The 17,880-nt window shown below is 32.8% G+C and overlaps 2 protein-coding genes across 4 annotated transcripts; one reads left to right on the forward strand and one right to left on the reverse strand.

Moving 5' to 3' along the window:
* Positions 1–620: 620 nt before the first annotated feature.
* Positions 621–6,966, forward strand: LOC136205751 (psbP domain-containing protein 1, chloroplastic). Of its 3 annotated transcripts, none has more exons than XM_065996499.1 (3): positions 621–855; positions 2,445–2,885; positions 6,575–6,966. In XM_065996499.1, exons 1-3 carry the CDS (start codon positions 700–702, stop codon positions 6,794–6,796), a joined length of 819 nt encoding a protein of 272 aa, XP_065852571.1. In that variant the 5' UTR covers positions 621–699; the 3' UTR covers positions 6,797–6,966. The 3 variants fall into 3 exon arrangements, with proteins under 3 accessions (XP_065852571.1, XP_065852573.1, XP_065852572.1); XM_065996501.1 differs by having other exon boundaries at positions 2,452–2,885; XM_065996500.1 differs by having other exon boundaries at positions 2,461–2,885.
* Positions 6,967–7,142: 176 nt separating this feature from the next.
* On the reverse strand, positions 7,143–14,444 carry LOC136205753 (Golgi apparatus membrane protein-like protein ECHIDNA). The gene is made up of 6 exons (XM_065996502.1): positions 14,264–14,444; positions 12,834–12,890; positions 12,539–12,742; positions 12,336–12,395; positions 11,034–11,160; positions 7,143–7,568 (listed from the first exon to the last, which is right to left on the reverse strand). Exons 1-6 carry the CDS (start codon positions 14,276–14,278, stop codon positions 7,480–7,482), a joined length of 552 nt encoding a protein of 183 aa, XP_065852574.1. The 5' UTR covers positions 14,279–14,444; the 3' UTR covers positions 7,143–7,479.
* Between the last annotated feature and the right edge of the window lie 3,436 nt (positions 14,445–17,880).

Consider the following 17,880-nt stretch of genomic DNA (forward strand, 5'->3'; position numbering starts at 1 on the left):
AACTCAAGGTATAATTTAAAAGCCTAATACACAAATAACCTCATGAACTTGTTCAAATATTGCAACTGTCCCCCTAAACTTTCAGTTGTAACAACTTACCACTCAAATTTGTCCAATTGTAAAACATAACCCCAAATTGCTGATATAGATTGCAATTGAAGAAACATGTAAAATACAAAAGCTGCAATGCTCGTGGAGTGTGATAATCAGGTCTTTGGCGTGATACGAATCTGGGGAAACGTTTTTACAGTTGCTTCAAGTACGGGGCAAAAAAATTCTCAATTTGGGGTTATGTTTTACAATTGGACAAGTTTAAGGGATAAATTGTTACAATTGAAAGATGGAGGGGACAGTTGCAATATTTGAACAAGTTCAAGGAGTTATTTGTGTATTAGACCTAATTTAAATGATATGATCTCTAACCACTCAAACCAATTTTAATTGTGGTAATATAAATAAATGTTAAAACCTTTATGTAATTTCCTCATTAAAATCATATGTGATGATGCATGTAATTTCCTCTAACGTTTATGGATCATAAAAAGCCCAAAGGGCCTAATGCTAATTATCCAAAAGGGCCCATTAAACCCAGCCTATAAACTCCTCAGATGCAACAGAATCACAATCTTCTTTCTATCTCTTATCTCTCTATCTTCTTCCCCAAATTCTCTGCAACTTCGACCTCCACTTTTCAAAACTATGAAAATGGCGACAATTCAAGACTCAATTCCAACTCTACTTCACCTTTCTTCTTCTCCATCGCCTCCTTCCAGTCAACCTAGATGGCTCGGCTGCTCAATTCCGATCTCCACCGATTCCACTCGCTGCTCCTCCGTATCCTGTAAAAATCAGCCGGTAATTTCAAATCCACTTTTAATATCCATTTGATTTAAAAATGTGGCCGTGTTATGTACCTATTGCTTATATATGATGAAATTGGATGAAGGGTCAATTTGGATATTCAATCTGGCTAGCATTTGTAGTTACATTTGGACTAATTTGTCGCTAAATGTCAAGTTACAAGGCCATTAATTCAGGTTTTTAGTGTCATAGTCGTCGAGTAAAATACATTCAGTAGCACCTGCAATATAGTTCTACTATTCTACTAGCATCTAAATTTCATTTTGTGACATGAAAACATTATATACTAACATTCAAAATGATGTATGCTGTGAAGATGCTAAAATTTATACTTGGAAGACAATGTTTGATGAATTATTTATCAAATAGACCTAACTTTTAAATTTTTTGCATCTTATTCCTTAATCAACCAAATGATGACATGGAAATAGATATTTGACTGTAATTACAATGGTATTGATAAAAAAGAGAGAGTGAATAATGTAGTTAAATTTGTCCATAAATTTGGTGTTACAGATAAAAAAAGAAAGAAAAGAAAACGAATGATATAATCAAATTTATTCAAGTCATCATTTAGTTAATTTTAATGAATATCTTTTTTATTTAGACTTTAACTGATTTTTTAATTGTATTTTGATATTAGTATATACACATTTTAAGGATTTTTATTTCATGTCACAAAATGAAGTTCGGGGGCATAATATTAGTAATTCTATAGTTCAGGGACTATGGATGTATTTTATCTTATGATCATATTATATTATCTATAGATTTTATACGATTATATATTATATAAATGCAATAAAAATGATAATCATGTTAAACATATCCCCCCTTATTATGCGATGTAGCATTTACGGGTTAATTATGTTACTATAAACAAGTTTACATGGCTAATAATGATTAATGAGATATTCTTAAAATTTAGGGGATTAATCGATTTTTCTAAGCCAATTTTAGGAGATTCGTGATGTATAAAACCATCAAATTATTACTATAAATCATGTTATAATGTCATTAAATTATCTTTGTAAATGGTAAAAAGTACTAAAGTGGGTTCAAGGTTTTTCAGGGATGTGTCAATTTAGCCCAATGTATAAAATAACGTCATTTTAATCTCAATTTTTGTGAAATGATATCAATTTAGTATTGGATGACGGAACTTGAGGCTAAATTGGCACCATTTCACAAACATTGAGGCATCAATTTTCATTATTCTAGGTTAAATCGGTATCATTTCACATGCTATTTTGTACGTTGAGATTAAATTGGTCACGGGTTCGAGTCTTAGGGGCAGCCTCTTGTCAATTAAATTGGCAAGGGAAGGCTTGCCCCCAATACACCCTTGTGGTGGGACCCCTCCCCGGACCCTCGCTCAGCGGGGACGCGTAATGCGACCGGGCCGCCCTTTTATCCCCTTATAAATTGTGTTACCGTGTCAGAAATTGCAATTCCTAAAATTATTACTTAAACTTCATTTTGTCCAAATTAATTTCACAAATTCAAATTTAGTCCCCAAATTAACCCTTTATTACACACCCAATACTTACATCTAATGAAAATCTGTTTGATCATATACAAAGACTAAAGCTTTTGCAGTTCCAAGAAGAATGGCAATGGGAATGGGGCTAATCTTATCCACTTCTATAATCTCAGAAATTGGAAATCAAAACACTTCACTGGCTCAATCAGTTATTGGATTGAGAGAATACATTGATACATTTGATGGATATTCTTTTAAGTACCCAAAAAACTGGATTCAAGTGAAAGGTGCAGGTGCTGATATATTCTTCAGAGACCCTTTTATTCTTGATGAGAATATTTCTGTTGAGATGTCTTCTCCTTCATCATCTAATTATAAGAGTGTGCAAGATTTGGGACCTCCCCAAGAAGCTGGGAAGAAAGTGTTGAAACAGTATTTGACAGAGTTCATGTCCACAAGACTTGGAGTTAGGCGTGAATCTAATGTTGTTTCTACTTCTTCTAGAGTTGCTGATGATGGTAAACTCTATTACCAAGTTGAGGTTAGTCAACAATTTCTATTTGCTACTTGGATAAGTGTTAATTTTAGCCCACAAAATAACATCATTTTAGTCTCAATGTTAGTGCAATTATAACGCTAGGTGATGGAACTTGACGCCTCAATGTTTGTGAAATGGTACAAATTTAACCACAAGTTTCGTTATCTAGGGATATAATTGCATAGTTTCACAAATGTTGATGCTAAAATGATGCTATTTTGTACGTTCCACTAGGTGACGGAACTTGACGCCTCAATGTTTGTGAAATGGTACTAATTTAACCACAAGTTTCGTTATCTAGGGCTATAATTACATAATTTCACAAACTTTGATGCTAAAATGGTGCTGTGTACGCTGTGCTAAATTGGCACTTTCCTAAAAACCTTGAGGCTATTTTGATACTTTATTATCCCTCTGCTATTTTGTTGGGTAAAATCCGTCAACAACCATTGAAGTTTGAGGTCTTTTTGGTAAATGGATTAGGTTCAAATTTAGTACTATATGGTTATGGAGGAGAACAAATTTGACGTGTGCAATGTTCGCACTAATTTTTTATAGATCGAGGAATTTTAGACTCTATTGACGGAAGATATAGTAAAAATCAAATTTTGACTCCACGTATAGAACCGTGTAATATTAGCACTTTGGTTATGCGTGGATGCTAGTGGAGCTTAATTAGGTGGTGTAGGATGAGTTTCTGTTAGATCTGTCGTTAATGGAGTCTAAAATTACTATATCTATAAAATGCTAATACTAATATTACACGGTTTTATACGTGGAGTCCCAAATAACCATAGGGCTAGTTTTGTACTTTATCGCGTTTCATAAAAGTTAATGAATTTCATTTTGTTTTTAATAAACTCAATGAACTTCACATTTGATTTTAATAATATCATTCCAATCAATTTGTGTACAAAACACACCAGAATATTGATGTGGCACGAACTTTTGTTGAAATATGCCAATTAAGTGTTAATATCGGACATGTTTGACTTTTATGGTCGACATGTTTGACTTTTATGGTCGACATCGTAGAAACGTGGTAGCCACGTGAGTCACGACGCATTCTATGTCACAATTTTAAAAACGATGGATTGGTTTCCTCTGAACTTGCTTAACTGCCATGATTAACTTCTTTAAGTTCTATGTAGTAGAGCAAGTAGAGATTTGAATACGTTGAAGTGCACATCGTTTTAAATCAGTCCAAAAAATCAATAGATTATTTTAAGCAAGTCCAAAGGATCAATAAGGCAATTTAAACAAATTTGAGAAGTTAATTGGTAGTTTTCAAAGTTCAGAAACACAATCGGTTTTTAAACTTGGGTCCATGTGGATTTTATGTATCAATACTCTTCAACTTAAATTAGTTTAAAATAACACGGATGACATCGGAACTTGATCTTAGGCCTTGTTTGATAAAGCACTTAATTGCTTAAATTAAAATGTTAAGCACTTATTTAATTTAAGTGCGTTTGATAATGGTTATTTTTCCACCACTTAAATTAGTTAATTAAGTTAAAAACCACTTATTTTGATAAGTCAAAATATTTAACTTATCATTTTAAGTTAAACATTATCAACTCAAACTTTTTTAAAAATTAAATCATTCAATATTTTCAGCACTTATAATATTCAGCACTTAAAATTCAGTACTTATTTTTTCAGCACTTAATTTTCAGTTTTATCAAACAGCACCTTAGTCAATATCAAGTTGAAGGGCCATATTAACTAAAGAGCTAAATATTTCGAAAAAGAAAAGGTTAAAATCTTCGAACTTTGCATTAAAGTCTAAATTGACAAAAATCTATAAGATATTAAGTGAAATGCCGATTTGGACAACTTTGACCATATTACCGACTCTCTTTTTTCATTCGTGTCGGTGTCACCATAACTTATGGCCATACAGCTATTTTATTCTCATATATGAAAGATCATTAGTTTATAGTGATATAGATAAAGAAAGATTTAATGATGTACAGTGCTGTTCCTGACCTTTTAGAGGCCCGGGGCGAGATGATAATTTGGGCCCCCATATGTACGTTCTACTTTTTTTTTAATTTGTAGGCCAGATGATTTTTTTTATTATTACAAAGATAAAGTACAAATTTAGTCATATGGTTATTAGGAGAGAACAATCATCATTCATGCATAAAATAGTGCAATTTTAAACCTAACGTTTATCAATTGGTACAGTTTCGAACTTAATTGACAAAAATGAGGTTTTTTATATGTAATTTCTTGTTCTATCCTCGCTCCAACCTCCATTGTTCTAGTCACCCAATATGGTTTGAATTTGCACATTTCATGTTAATGAAAAGAACTCATTTTTAATCAACTAGACTTGAAATTGCACCAACTCGTAAAATGTTATTTAAAATTGTAATATTTTCTACATAAAAGCTAAATTGGTAGTGCACTAGTAGTGAGTATACTAACTAGAATTATTTATGTACTAAAATAACAAGTATCCATGTCATGTTGAAAGAAGTAAATAAATATTGGCAGAAAGCATAATTAAGCCCCTGAACTTTACCTGTTTTAAGGATCAAACTGCTGATCGATTATTTTTTTACATTGAATCCTTTATCATTGATTTTGTTATGGATTTGGTCTTTATTTAACTTTTTCGTCGAGTTTAGTAGATGAGAAGATCGATTTGGCGATTCTAAAGTTAAATAAGGGCCTAATCCATAATAGAATCAATGATCAAGAATTCAATGTGGAAAAATAAATGATTAGGGGCTTAATCCTTAAAACAGCCAAAGTTCAGAGTTTAATTATGCTTTTTGCTGTAAATATATTATTTTTCATATTCAATATATTGACAAATAAATTTAAGAAAAAAATTTGAAATAGATAATAAATTTTTTTTTAGAAAAGATTAAATGGTTATTTTTCTTATTGAATACATAAATAAATTGATAATTTTGATTTAATAAAAAAAATAAAAAATGATAGTGATAAAATGGGGTGGGAAGGGAAAAAATATTTGATAATAATAAAAATGAGGAGGAGGTTCGAACCTCCAACCACACAAGGCTTAATTAAAAATACAAGCCTCTTGCTTATACCAACTGAACCAATTACTTTTTGTGTTATCTATGCATCTCGGTTCTATATATCTACAATATAAAATATTTTTTTGGGCCTCTTAATATTATGGGCCCTGGGCGGGCGCCTCTCATTTCATAGCCCAGGGCCGGCCCTGATGATGTAATCAAAGTTGTTCAGATCATCATTTTGTGAACTTTTTAATGGACTTTCGTTGATTTGGACGATAATGTTACAACAACGTCCAGTTCAAGAATTTTATATCAAAAAAATGGAGTTTAGTGACCACAATGATAATAATACTATAGTTCAGGAGCTATGGATGTATTTTATCCATAGTTTAGTAAATACTTCATCCGTTCCATAATGTTTGTCTTTTTAGATAATTTTTTTTTATTCTACAATACAGAGACCAAAAGTTGACATTTTTCTCTTGAAATTAGAATTAAGGATTATGGATGTATTTGGGATTGAAAATTTTATAGAGTTGTTACAACGGTTATTTGTCATATTCGTGTTATATGATCCATATATTTCACATAATTATATAAGATATAAATGTAACAAGAATGATAATTGTGTCGAACAGATTGTGTTAAGTGACAAAAAGTAATGATACCCCTATGTTGTTTTGATATCAGGTGAACATAAAGTCGTATGCAAATAACAATGAGATGGCGGTGATGCCGAAAGACAGAGTAGTCCGACTCGAATGGAATAGACGGTATTTATCAGTTCTCGGAGTTGAAAACAATAGGCTATATGAGTTGAGACTACAAACACCGGAAAATGTATTTGTGGAAGAGGAGAATGATCTTCGAGATGTTATGGATTCTTTCAGAGTCAACAAAGTGACTGCTTGAGTTGTTGAGTTCTCATCGTTTCATCTTGCGTTTCGTTTTGTATGTTAGGATTGCGTGTTTTGCGATTACTCTTTCTCACTTTCTTATATTTGCAGTTTTAGATTTAATTCTCATTAAATATGCATTCACAATAATAATAATAATAATAATAAAAATCTTATGAGTTTGCATATTCAAAGTCGTTTTTGGAATTTAAAAGTTTGCAAATGCATGTTTGAGTTTTTCTCTATTTGCAAAAGACAATTTTTTTTATTGAAAAAAACTATTAATAACACTAGAAATAGATTGTTGTATCATAATCATATTATATATGATATAAGTAAAACAAAAATAACAATAGTAACAATAGTGTCAAATGGATTGTCGTTGTAAAATCATTTATCATATTATCGTATCGTGTCAAAAATTAGACAAGCTGTAACTCCTGCCTTCCTATACAATGAATATATATGCTTACAGAAAACAAAAAAATGTGTACCGTGATTGTTAATTGTCAAATGTACTGCACAATGAAAGTGGAAAATTATTATTATCCTAGGCATCATTTATCCTCGTAACCATACAAGTAAAGTAAGATCATACAAAATCATCTATGACTTGTCACTTTCAGCAATTCAAGCATAAGAACCACTTTTCGATGTTTTACGCACAAAACCAGAGCTTCAATTCAGAGTTCGTATGACTCATACGACGCTGAATGCCGACTGAAGGGTTGATGAGAATTGATTTGCAATAGTCTGTGATGCGAACTGTTGAAGCTGCTTCTTAGCATCTGCAGAGAACACAATTCCATTTTTATTTTTTCACATGGTCAGAATCAACTTAAGGAAAACGGAATTTGAATACGGATCATGAGACAATGTCATCGATACCTCGGAATGAGGCAACAACATCGGGAATATTCTCAACGTTACTATAAGACCTAATACATTCTTAGCTCCCAAACTTGTCTAGAAAAGTCTAAGACCCCTTCAGCTTTAAAAAGGATCGATTACCGCTTGAAGTTACTTTAAATGATATCATTAACTACCTAAGTCCTAGGTGACAGAGCAAGTGGAGATTTATACAAGTTCAAGGGCGTATCACTTTAAGTAAGTTTGGAAGACTAATAGGTCTATTAAGCAAGTTCAGGGAGCTAATAGATCACATTAAGCAAGTGTAAGGAGTTACTCGGTCATTTTTAAAGATCAGGGGAGGGGGGCAGTGGACTATTATGACCAACTTGGAGAGGCATGTGTATGTATTCAGCCTTACTATAAATATGAACGATTTAGATATATCGTACGTGCTTACATGCAATTCTTCATATTTCCAATAGATTTTTCAATTCAAATTAATTGCAGAACATGCACTCTTGACTCTACTTTAATTGGTAGATGATAAGCGTGAAGCTATGTCACTAGCGTTTCGTGCCTGTTTCCGTTCCCCTGCTAATACCGTTTCCTAGCTATATTTTTTTTAATAACATTTTCCGGTGTCCGTTTATGTGCAACATAGGTGTGAAGCAGTTCAATAGAATAACAGAGGTATACTACAGAAGGTGTTTTTCATGCAGGAACAGCACATTATTGAGCACTGAATAGGACTTGCTAGGGGTGGCAATTTGTGTAAATAGGCTGTGTTAGTGTCATGTCGACTATTGGGTTAGTGCTCAATAAGTAACCCTAATCGAACCAAAAGAAATTGGGTTATAATCAAATCAATCCAATCGGATCCATGTCATGTTTGCGAGTCACATATAATTTTACTACCATTATTAAGCATGAGACAATTAATGGAGCACTATCGAACAAAGGCTAAGAAGGACGGTGAAGATCTCGGAAAACCAGTTTGGCTTTATGCCGGGAAGATCAATTATGGAAGCCATCCATCTAATAAGACAATTAATGGAGCACTATCGAAATAAGAAGAAAGACTTGCATATGGTTTTCATTGACTTGGAGAAAGCATATGATAAGGTACCAAGGGAAGTACTTTGGTGGGCCTTGATAAGGAAAGGCATTTCGCGGAAATATATTGACATCATAAAGGACATGTATGAGGAGCATGCACGAGTGTACGTACTAGTGTTGGGAAGACTGAAGAGTTCCCTATTACGATTGGAGTGCATCAAGGTTCCGCACTAAGCCCATTTCTTTTTGCCATCGTTATGGATGAACTAACAAGTTCACTTCAAGATGGTATACCATGGTGCATGTTGTTTGCAGATGATATTGTGTTGGTTGATGAGACGAAAGAAGGAGTGGAGAGGAAGTTGGAACTATGGAGACAAACTCTAGAATCTAGAGGCTTTAAGTTGAGCCGAAGTAAGACAGAATATTTGGAGTGTAAGTTTAACGGCCATAGGAGTAGGGAGGTAGGGACAATCACCCTAGATGGGAGAGTTGTTCAGGCCTCGGATTGCTTCCAGTATTTAGGATCTATTATCCAAACGGATGGAGAAGTAGATGGAGATGTTGCTCATAGGATTAAATCTGGTTGGTCGAAGTGGAAGAGTGCTACGGGTTTCCTTTGTGACCCCGACATGCCTAATAGATTGAAGGGAAAATTTTACCGCACGGCAATCAGACCAACATTGTTATACGGTACGGAGTGTTGGGCAGTGAAACACTGTCACATCCATAAGATGTCGGTGGCGGAGATGCGTATGTTGAGATGGATGTGTGGTCATACGAGAAAGGATCGGGTGAGTAATGAAATAATTAGGACAAAAGTAGGGGTTACATCTATTGAGAATAAAATGAGAGAAAACGGACTAAGGTGGTTTGGCCATGTGAGACGTAGAGCGCTTGATGCGCAGGTTAGGAGGACCGAAGAGTGGCAAAGGGATGTAGTGGTGAGGGGTAGGGGAAGACCTAAGCAAACTTGGAGGAGGGTGATCGAGAGTGATATGAGTTTACTGGGAATTGAGGAAAATATGGCAGTGGATAGGACGGAGTGGAGGGAGCGAATTTGTGTCGCTGACACGACTTGATTTCACGGTTTTATATGATGGTTCATGTTAGCCGACCCCAAATCATTTCGGGACTAAGGCTTTGTTGTTGTTGTTGTTGTATTAAGCATGACATATAAAACTATGAGAGGATATAATAATAATATTAAATATTCACATAAGTTTTGTGTTAGCAGGTTAACTCTGACCGACCTAAAACCTATTTAACAAACCGCTATTTTTACTACCTTTATTAATGATGACATGTAAAAATATGGGAGGTTCGTGTTGTGCTCATAGGTTAAATATACTTTTACTACCTTTGTTAAAGGTAACATGTAAAAATAAAGGATCATATAATAATAGTTTTAAATATTTGTGTCGATTTTGGGTTAGCAAGTCAAACATTACCTGATACAAAAGTTTCCGTGTTAGTTTCGGGTCAGCCCAAAAATGACCCATTACTTATATAATAAAATACTAACCACTTATTCGTGTTGAGAGAGTTTAATTGTCACATACAGACGCCGAATTAAGTAGAAGGACCTAGTAATTTTACTTTTGTTAATTAATTCTGTCACATGGGATTGCTTTTTATTGTTATTTGTTTTCCCTAAAGAAAAGCTCTATTAGGAGATGTGTGTGTAGCAGTTAGGGCAAGGAAGTGGGCAAGGAAGTGGTGGCCACCTTTCCTGTAGTGGTCCTGCTTTTGTAACTGTTTTTATCTTCTTCTCTATTTAAGAGAAGCATCTCTGTATTAGTTTTTATGCAATTAATTATGAAACATTCTCCTCCTAAATCTCTTCCTTCTTCTTCCTGACCTCACCTCTATTCTTTTCTTCCTATTCTAATTCTGGAATTCTTCTGTCAGAACTTAGTCCTGACAGTCATATTGGCAGGTCATGTACATAATTGGCACCTATAGGAGTTGCTGCCACAGGCACTTATCCTATTTCATCCAATATATTGAAATCTCATACCAACTGTTAAGTTAAAAAAAAACTAGCTCAACTTTATCTACTTTATAAGATTTGACTAGACACTCCCCATAATACACTTTTAGGGTAAAATCGAAAAACAAAGAGAAAGGAATGGATTCGAAGGCATTTTTTCCCTCTACCAATGCTGTTTTCCGGATATAGATCTACATGGTCAATGGGCAATTATTTTTGTTTCTTCCTCATACTGCTGCTGGTTTTAACAAAATAGTAAATATCTTTAACAAGCATGAAGAAGATCAATGCTAAAGGCCATACTCAAGCAAATAATACCTATGCAAGAATTCAAATAGATTTTCTGTCTCACCTTTGCGGCATTTAGTGAAGCCAATGATGTTTGCAACACTGAGAGTCAAACAAACTCCAATAATGAGGCAGTAATCTGCTTGAAACCGGATCAGCGAGAAAATTCCAAGAATAATCCATGCAACGGCCTGTTGATTTGATGGACAACAACATTATATGTAGAAGGTGAAAGGGCAAATTGCAGAACTATAACGCTACTAACATTATGGCCCTGGCCCTTAAACTTCATTTATTGATATAAAAAATTTAAATTTTAGATTACTATAACATTGAAGTCCTAATCAACAAAAATCCGTTAAAAAGTTAATGAAATGATGAGGGTAAAATAGGTATTTGACAATAATATTTGGTGATATGGATAAAAAAGAGAGTTAATGATGTAGTCAAACTTGACCAGGTCATCTTTTTGTTAATTTTTTTTACGGATTTTTGTTGATTTGGACTTTAATATTACAATAATGTGAAGTTCAAAGATTTTTATATCAAAAAATGTTTTGGGGCCATAATGTTAATAGGCTATAGTTCAGGGGCATGGCTATATTTACAAAAAAATGAAAACTAATAGATCATATATCAAAATCAGATAAACTATAATCAAACAAAGCACTGCCCATATATAACACCCTCACATTCACTACGATTATGTGTGTCTTCAGATGCTTCAATGAGGATCTCATACAAAAATGGCAATTATCCACTTGGATAATAAAGTATGCAAACATAATAAACAAAATCATAAATAACAACAGTTAACATTTCTAAAATGCAACAAATAGTCAAATACTAAGTTATATCCAATTATCCATAATCTTAATCATGAACTTTAGCATGAAATAAATTCTAATTAATTACTAACCTTTCCATGATCATAAATCATAATAATAAATTCTAAATCAATAGACTAAAGTTCAACCAAATCCTAAGTTAAATAACTAATATTTCATCAAGACTAAAGTATCCATATTCCATATTCATCACTCATCAAACTTTCCGATATTTCTTCCATTCAAAACTTCTTTCCTCTTCTATTTATTTGTTTTTGTCCTAATTTAATTTCAACCTTAGATGATATAGATAGGGAAAGGTTGAGATTAACAATCCTTTTTTAACTTGGAACCTTAAAAATTTGCTTTATAATATTGCGCCTAGGGCCTTTCGTGCCAGAGACACGCCTCTTTGATAACTACAATGCTGTTCTTTCTTCAGTTATTCAAAATCATAAAAATATCCAACTCTTTTAAAAACACTATATGCCAAGGATAAAGTAACAATAACCTGGAATATAAAAATTCCACTTACTTACCGTTATATAAAGAGTCCACCAAAATAACCATGAATCTTTCTTGTTCAGACGAGCCAATGACTAGTACAGAAAACAAGATAAGCATGTATGAGATTCAAGGCGTGCAAAAAAAAAAAAAAAATCATAAAAGCAATTGAACAGACACTTCAGAAAAATCTACAATTTCATGAAAGGAGGAAGAATGTATGTATGATAATACTTACCTCTTGGTCAAGGGATTCAAATTTCCACACACTCTCACCCAAATCATTTATCTCATTCCACCACCTAAGTCCAACTAAAATCCTGCCACTCACATTCTTGACCACCCAAAAATCAAGAGCAGCAAGAAGAACAGTCACCACAAAAAGGATGACAAAATTATTAATGAACAGAGCAGAAAGTATGTAAAATGCCAAAGCTGCAGCCTGTCACATACAAGAAAGACAAGATCACAAAAATGAAGTGTGATCATAAAGCTAAAATTTATGAAGACAATTGGATGTGACAGTGACATACCTTGAAGATAACATGAAAGAAGCATGTCCTTGGGTTGGCATAATTCTCTCCAGGAGGCTGTCAAAATCACAGTAATAAAATTTGAGAAGAGGAATCTATATGAATGTCCTCATTAGAACAACACTCCTACTTCATAGAACTAATAATTAAGAAAAATGGACAGAAGAAGCTCCATAGTCTAAAGAATAGGAAGCTTCATGGCTTTGTCTCCTTATTATATCATACTTACAAGAGGAATGTTAAATTTTTTAACATTAAGCATTAGATTATTTGATGAATTTTAAACGCTCTAATAGAAATTAAAGTTCTTGAGCTTCTCTTCCATCATAAGATACAGTTGATAGCAGAATCCTTCCTTACCAATAACAACTTGTAAAACAATGTACTTACATTTCTAAACTAGAGATACCATGTTGTCAACATTTCTAAATCATAAACTCTAAATGAGCACCTATCATTTTGGACATTAACCATATTCCAAAAAGGGAAGAGAAAACATTTTCCCCTGATACCGAATAAAATGAACCGCCCATTACTCAAGTTTAAGGTCTGTTTCACAAAGGTAACTAAACTTCATTTTCTTTCAATAATATCATTGAGCTCTACAATTAATTTCAATAAGGTCATTCCAGTCCAGTCAATTTGTCTAGAAAAGTTCACAGGAAGGTTGACATGCCCCACCTAGCACATAATACTACTGACTAAAGCCAATTATTGACTATTGAGTATCCGACTTTTACTGCTGATGTGGCAGCCACATGACAATGGAGCACATCCTAAGCTATTGTTTTAAGATATCCTTGTCCAATATAGCGCTTAGTCTGTATGTGTCACGTCAATAATCCAGTGAGTTTTTATACACAAGTTGGCTGGCCGGAATAACTATTGAAATCAAATATGAAGTTCAGTGATTTTTTTTTTGAAAGAAAATGAAGTTCAACCACTTTATGAAACAGACTCCAAAACTGGTCAATTAAGCCCCTGATACAAGGATCCTTAATTGGCAAATGCCAAATGGCAAAGCCATAGCTGAGAAATCTCACCTCAGCATTACCAGAACACTTTTCACACTTAAACAACCAATTAATACTTAACCAGAAATGCATAATTTGAAATTCACGCCCCAATCCCCAAAGGGAATATCTATATTTTCTCACTACATAAATGGATCCCGATTGAATCCAAATGCAATACGAGGCATTTTTTTCTTCTCTCCCTCTCCCGGTTTCTAAAACGGAACATCAAATGAAGATACAATTAGCTAATTTTCACAACGAAAGCTTGAATCATTCACTACGCAGCGGATCTATAAACAAAAGAACTGTAAGCAGTTTCATATAGACCTAACAAGAAGTCAGATAAACCAATGATTCTAACGTCGCTAATTGACAATTTTAACACAGCGAGAGAATGAGGCCGAGTCAACTCACCTGGTTTGGATCCATTAGAGGAAGAATCAGCAATATATCACGATTTCGAAAACTCCTTGTTCTGCTGTTTATGTGAAGACGCTAAAATGAAGCTTCCTTTTCTTCGTCTTCTTCCTCCTCTTCTGAGCTTTGTTTCGTTCGATTGAGAGAGACAAGGAAGAAGCAGAAAGGCTATTCTATTTTCTCGCTCAGGAAATGGGCTTATATTCCTCGTAGATCCAAAATCTAATATTTGATAGTTTCTCATATTTATGGAAGAGCCCCTCCTACTTTATGAAATATCAGTTTTCCCTTTTCTTTTCCTATCTCTTGCACATTTGCCTAAGTAGAATAACTATTATACTTTTTGGGCTTTAAAAATAAGGATAAGGTAAAATACCAACAATATTCCAGCAATTTTTTCTCTAAGGTTTTCAAGAATTTCATTAGCTCCTTTTTTTTTTTTTTTAAGTTTTTGCATAAATAAAGTAAAATTGAGCAAAAATTTCTAATAAGGATAATAGTGTACAAATTTTTTTATTATAGGATGACTCACATTCTACATATCTATTGTTTCTATCAGTCTTGATCACATGCATCTTAATGAGCATGTAGAATTTGCTCATTCACCGTTGGATCTAGCCTTATTAGAATCCTAAGGTGGAGATTCAAAGCATCCTGAGGCTTAGATTTAATAAGTCTATATCTAACAGTGAATGAGCAAATTCACTTGCAGGTGCATGTGAAAATTCATGTGTTTCTATACTTATATTAAAGGGTTAAGGTGTAAAAATACCCCTAACGTTTTGAGTCAGGAGCAATTTTACCCCTAACGTCTAAAATGGTGCAATTTTGCCCCTAACGTTGGAAGTCAAGAGCAATTTTACCCCCAACGTTAATAAAGTGGGTCAATTTCAGACACTATTATAAAACACATATATTTTTGTTTCTTATTCAGCACAAATTGCATAACAATTCGTTCTGAAAAAAGGATTTCATGTTTTTTATAATTTAATAATAGAATTTGAGATTAATATTTATAAATTTGGTGAATTTTTTGAATTTATTTTGTCTAATTCGTACAAAAAAGACAGTATATTTATTTATTTATTTATTTATTTCACATTCCAACGTATATTTATGATTTGTTACTGATAAAAATGACACATGTATGAAATGTAGATGACAAGATTCATGACCGAGAAGACAGTTTGATGAATTATTTCTCAAATTGACCCAATTTATTAACGTTAGGGGTAAAATTGCTCTTGGCTTCCAACGTTAGGGGTAAAATTGCACCATTTTAGACGTTAGGGGTAAAATTGCTCTTGGTCCAAAACGTTATGAGTATTTTTACACCTTAACCCTATATTAAATAAATTAATGGTGTAAGCTATTTAACCATTACTTTGTTTTTTTCATTGTTAAATGATAAGATAGAAAATTAATCCAATAGTGAAAAAAAGCAAAGTCATTGTCCAATGAAAAAAACAAAATAATTATTATTTTATTAAAAACAAAGTAACATAGTATCTATCTAAATATATATATATATATATATATATATATATTTTAATTTAAAAAAAAATTAATAACCTTTTGTCAAATGTGACTAATATCATTGATCATGGTTTCATGCACTCCCCCAAATTTTACATATTAAGAAAAAAAAAAAATCTATGCTTATATAATTTTTAAAAAAATTATGTTACCATAATATTAAAGTAAACAAAAAATTTGTTTATTTTTTTTAAATAAACAAAAATCTTTATAAAAACTAACAAAATGATAACTTGTATAAATTTGATTATATTATAGTATTGACTTCTGTTTTTATCCATATTTTTTTTTGATGAACTTTTTTATCCATATTACTAACTCATCATTTAGTTAATTTTTTATTGGAATTTAATGTTACATTAATATAAGTTTCAACAAAATTTATATAAAAAAAATGAAATTTAAGAATAATAATGTTAGTAGAGCTATATTGTATATGGGTAAACATTTATATGGTCACTAAAATAAGAGCTGTGTGTACCGGTGATCACTAAAGTGAGTTTTTACCAAATAAAGTCACCCGGATGATCTAAACTACCAAAAAGCTGACATGACTTATATATCAACAATATTTCATAATATGTTTAACATTTGTTGTAACGTGACAACCACATGGTAATACATGATAATTAAAAAAATTTATGAAGATAACTCGTATTTCAAATTGATCTAATTCATTTTTTATTATTTTAATTTAAATTTTTATGGCAATATGTGACAGACATTATAAATGTTGTTGATATAGTAGTTGTAACAAGTTTTCTATGGTTTGAATAGTTATATCCTATTATAATGATTTTCAGGGAGAATTACAAAACTAACCCTTTTTAAGGGGCAGTTTACATTTCTAGCTCATTTTAAAAAACTAATCAAAACTAACACATTTCAACAAGTAACTTCCAAGTTTACCTTCATCTTCTTTCTTAACATAACCGTGTGTCTTTGTCTTTCCCTCTCCCTCTCTCTTTCTCGCGTTCTCTCTCTAAAAAACAGAACAATCTACAGAACGACTATGAATACTACAACAATCAATCCAACCCACAGTTCATACAACAAAATTTCTACAATCATATAAGTTTTTCATTGGTTTTTAGATTCATTGAAAAGATTTAAAGTTTAGTCCATTCATCGTTAAGATCTAGCAAGTTGTTTCTCTACAACCCAATGTATATTGTTTCTCTTCATTTTCCATATTTTTACTGATTGTGTGAACCCCAAAAACAATGGCATTATTGTCTGAAAATACATTTTGGTTGGAATATCAGTTTCAGACATTTTTCCCCGACAGTATCGATATCTGACAGATATCGACACTGTAGATATCTGTAGATATTTGTAGATATCGACAACACATATCTACAGATATCTACAATATTTGTCGATATCGACAAATATCTACAGATATCGATAAATATCTACAGATATCTATAAATATCTACAAATATCGACAAATATCTACAGATATCGACATTGTCGGGGAAAAAATCTGAAACTGATATTCCAACCAAAATGCATTTTCAGATAACAATGCCACTGTTTTTGGGGTTCGCACAACCAGAAAAAACATGAAAAAGGAAGAGAAACAATATATATTGGGACGAGATTGCCGGAAAAAGGGTCGCCTTCTTCCTCCTCTTTCGTTCGCCGTTCGCCTTCTTCTCCTCCTCTTCCTATCGCCGCCATTCGCTTCTTCTTCTTTCTCCTCGCCGTTCGCTTCTCCTCCTCTTCCTATCGCCGCCTTTCACTTCTCCACCCCTTTGAGTGTGCCGCCGTCACTTCTCGTTCTACCCCCTCTTCCTATCGCATCGTTTGATACATTAGAGAGATGAAGTTCTGTTTAGGAATGATGAGGGCAAACTTGGAAGTTACTTGTTGAAATGTGTTAATTTTGGTTAGTTTTTTAAAAGGAGCTAGAAATGTAAACTACCCCCTTGAAAAGTGTTAGTTTTGTAATTCTCCCATGATTTTATTGATACAAATTTATTATTTTAGTGACTATATCGGATAAAAACAATTTAGTAATCATCCAGTCCCTAATCTAATGAATATTGAAACTTTTTATTTTATAATTTTTTTTG

The sequence above is a fragment of the Euphorbia lathyris genome, chromosome 9 (assembly GCF_963576675.1).
Source record: "Euphorbia lathyris chromosome 9, ddEupLath1.1, whole genome shotgun sequence".
NCBI classification, from domain to species: domain Eukaryota; kingdom Viridiplantae; phylum Streptophyta; class Magnoliopsida; order Malpighiales; family Euphorbiaceae; genus Euphorbia; species Euphorbia lathyris.

What these genes read in the sequence shown, in the direction of transcription:
- LOC136205753 (XM_065996502.1), bottom strand. An exon ending in TCTTTCATGTTATCTTCAAG is followed by an intron (nt 12,743 to 12,833) that starts GTATGTCACTGT and finishes TGTATGTGACAG; the next exon opens with GCTGCAGCTTTGGCATTTTA. An exon ending in CTTCACTAAATGCCGCAAAG is followed by an intron (nt 7,569 to 11,033) that starts GTGAGACAGAAA and finishes TGTTCTCTGCAG; the next exon opens with ATGCTAAGAAGCAGCTTCAA.
- LOC136205751 (XM_065996499.1), top strand. Translation starts at nt 700, where the DNA reads ATGAAAATGGCGACAATTCAAGACTCAATTCCAACTCTACTTCACCTT. An exon ending in TATCCTGTAAAAATCAGCCG is followed by an intron (nt 856 to 2,444) that starts GTAATTTCAAAT and finishes TCATATACAAAG; the next exon opens with ACTAAAGCTTTTGCAGTTCC. An exon ending in AACTCTATTACCAAGTTGAG is followed by an intron (nt 2,886 to 6,574) that starts GTTAGTCAACAA and finishes TTTTGATATCAG; the next exon opens with GTGAACATAAAGTCGTATGC.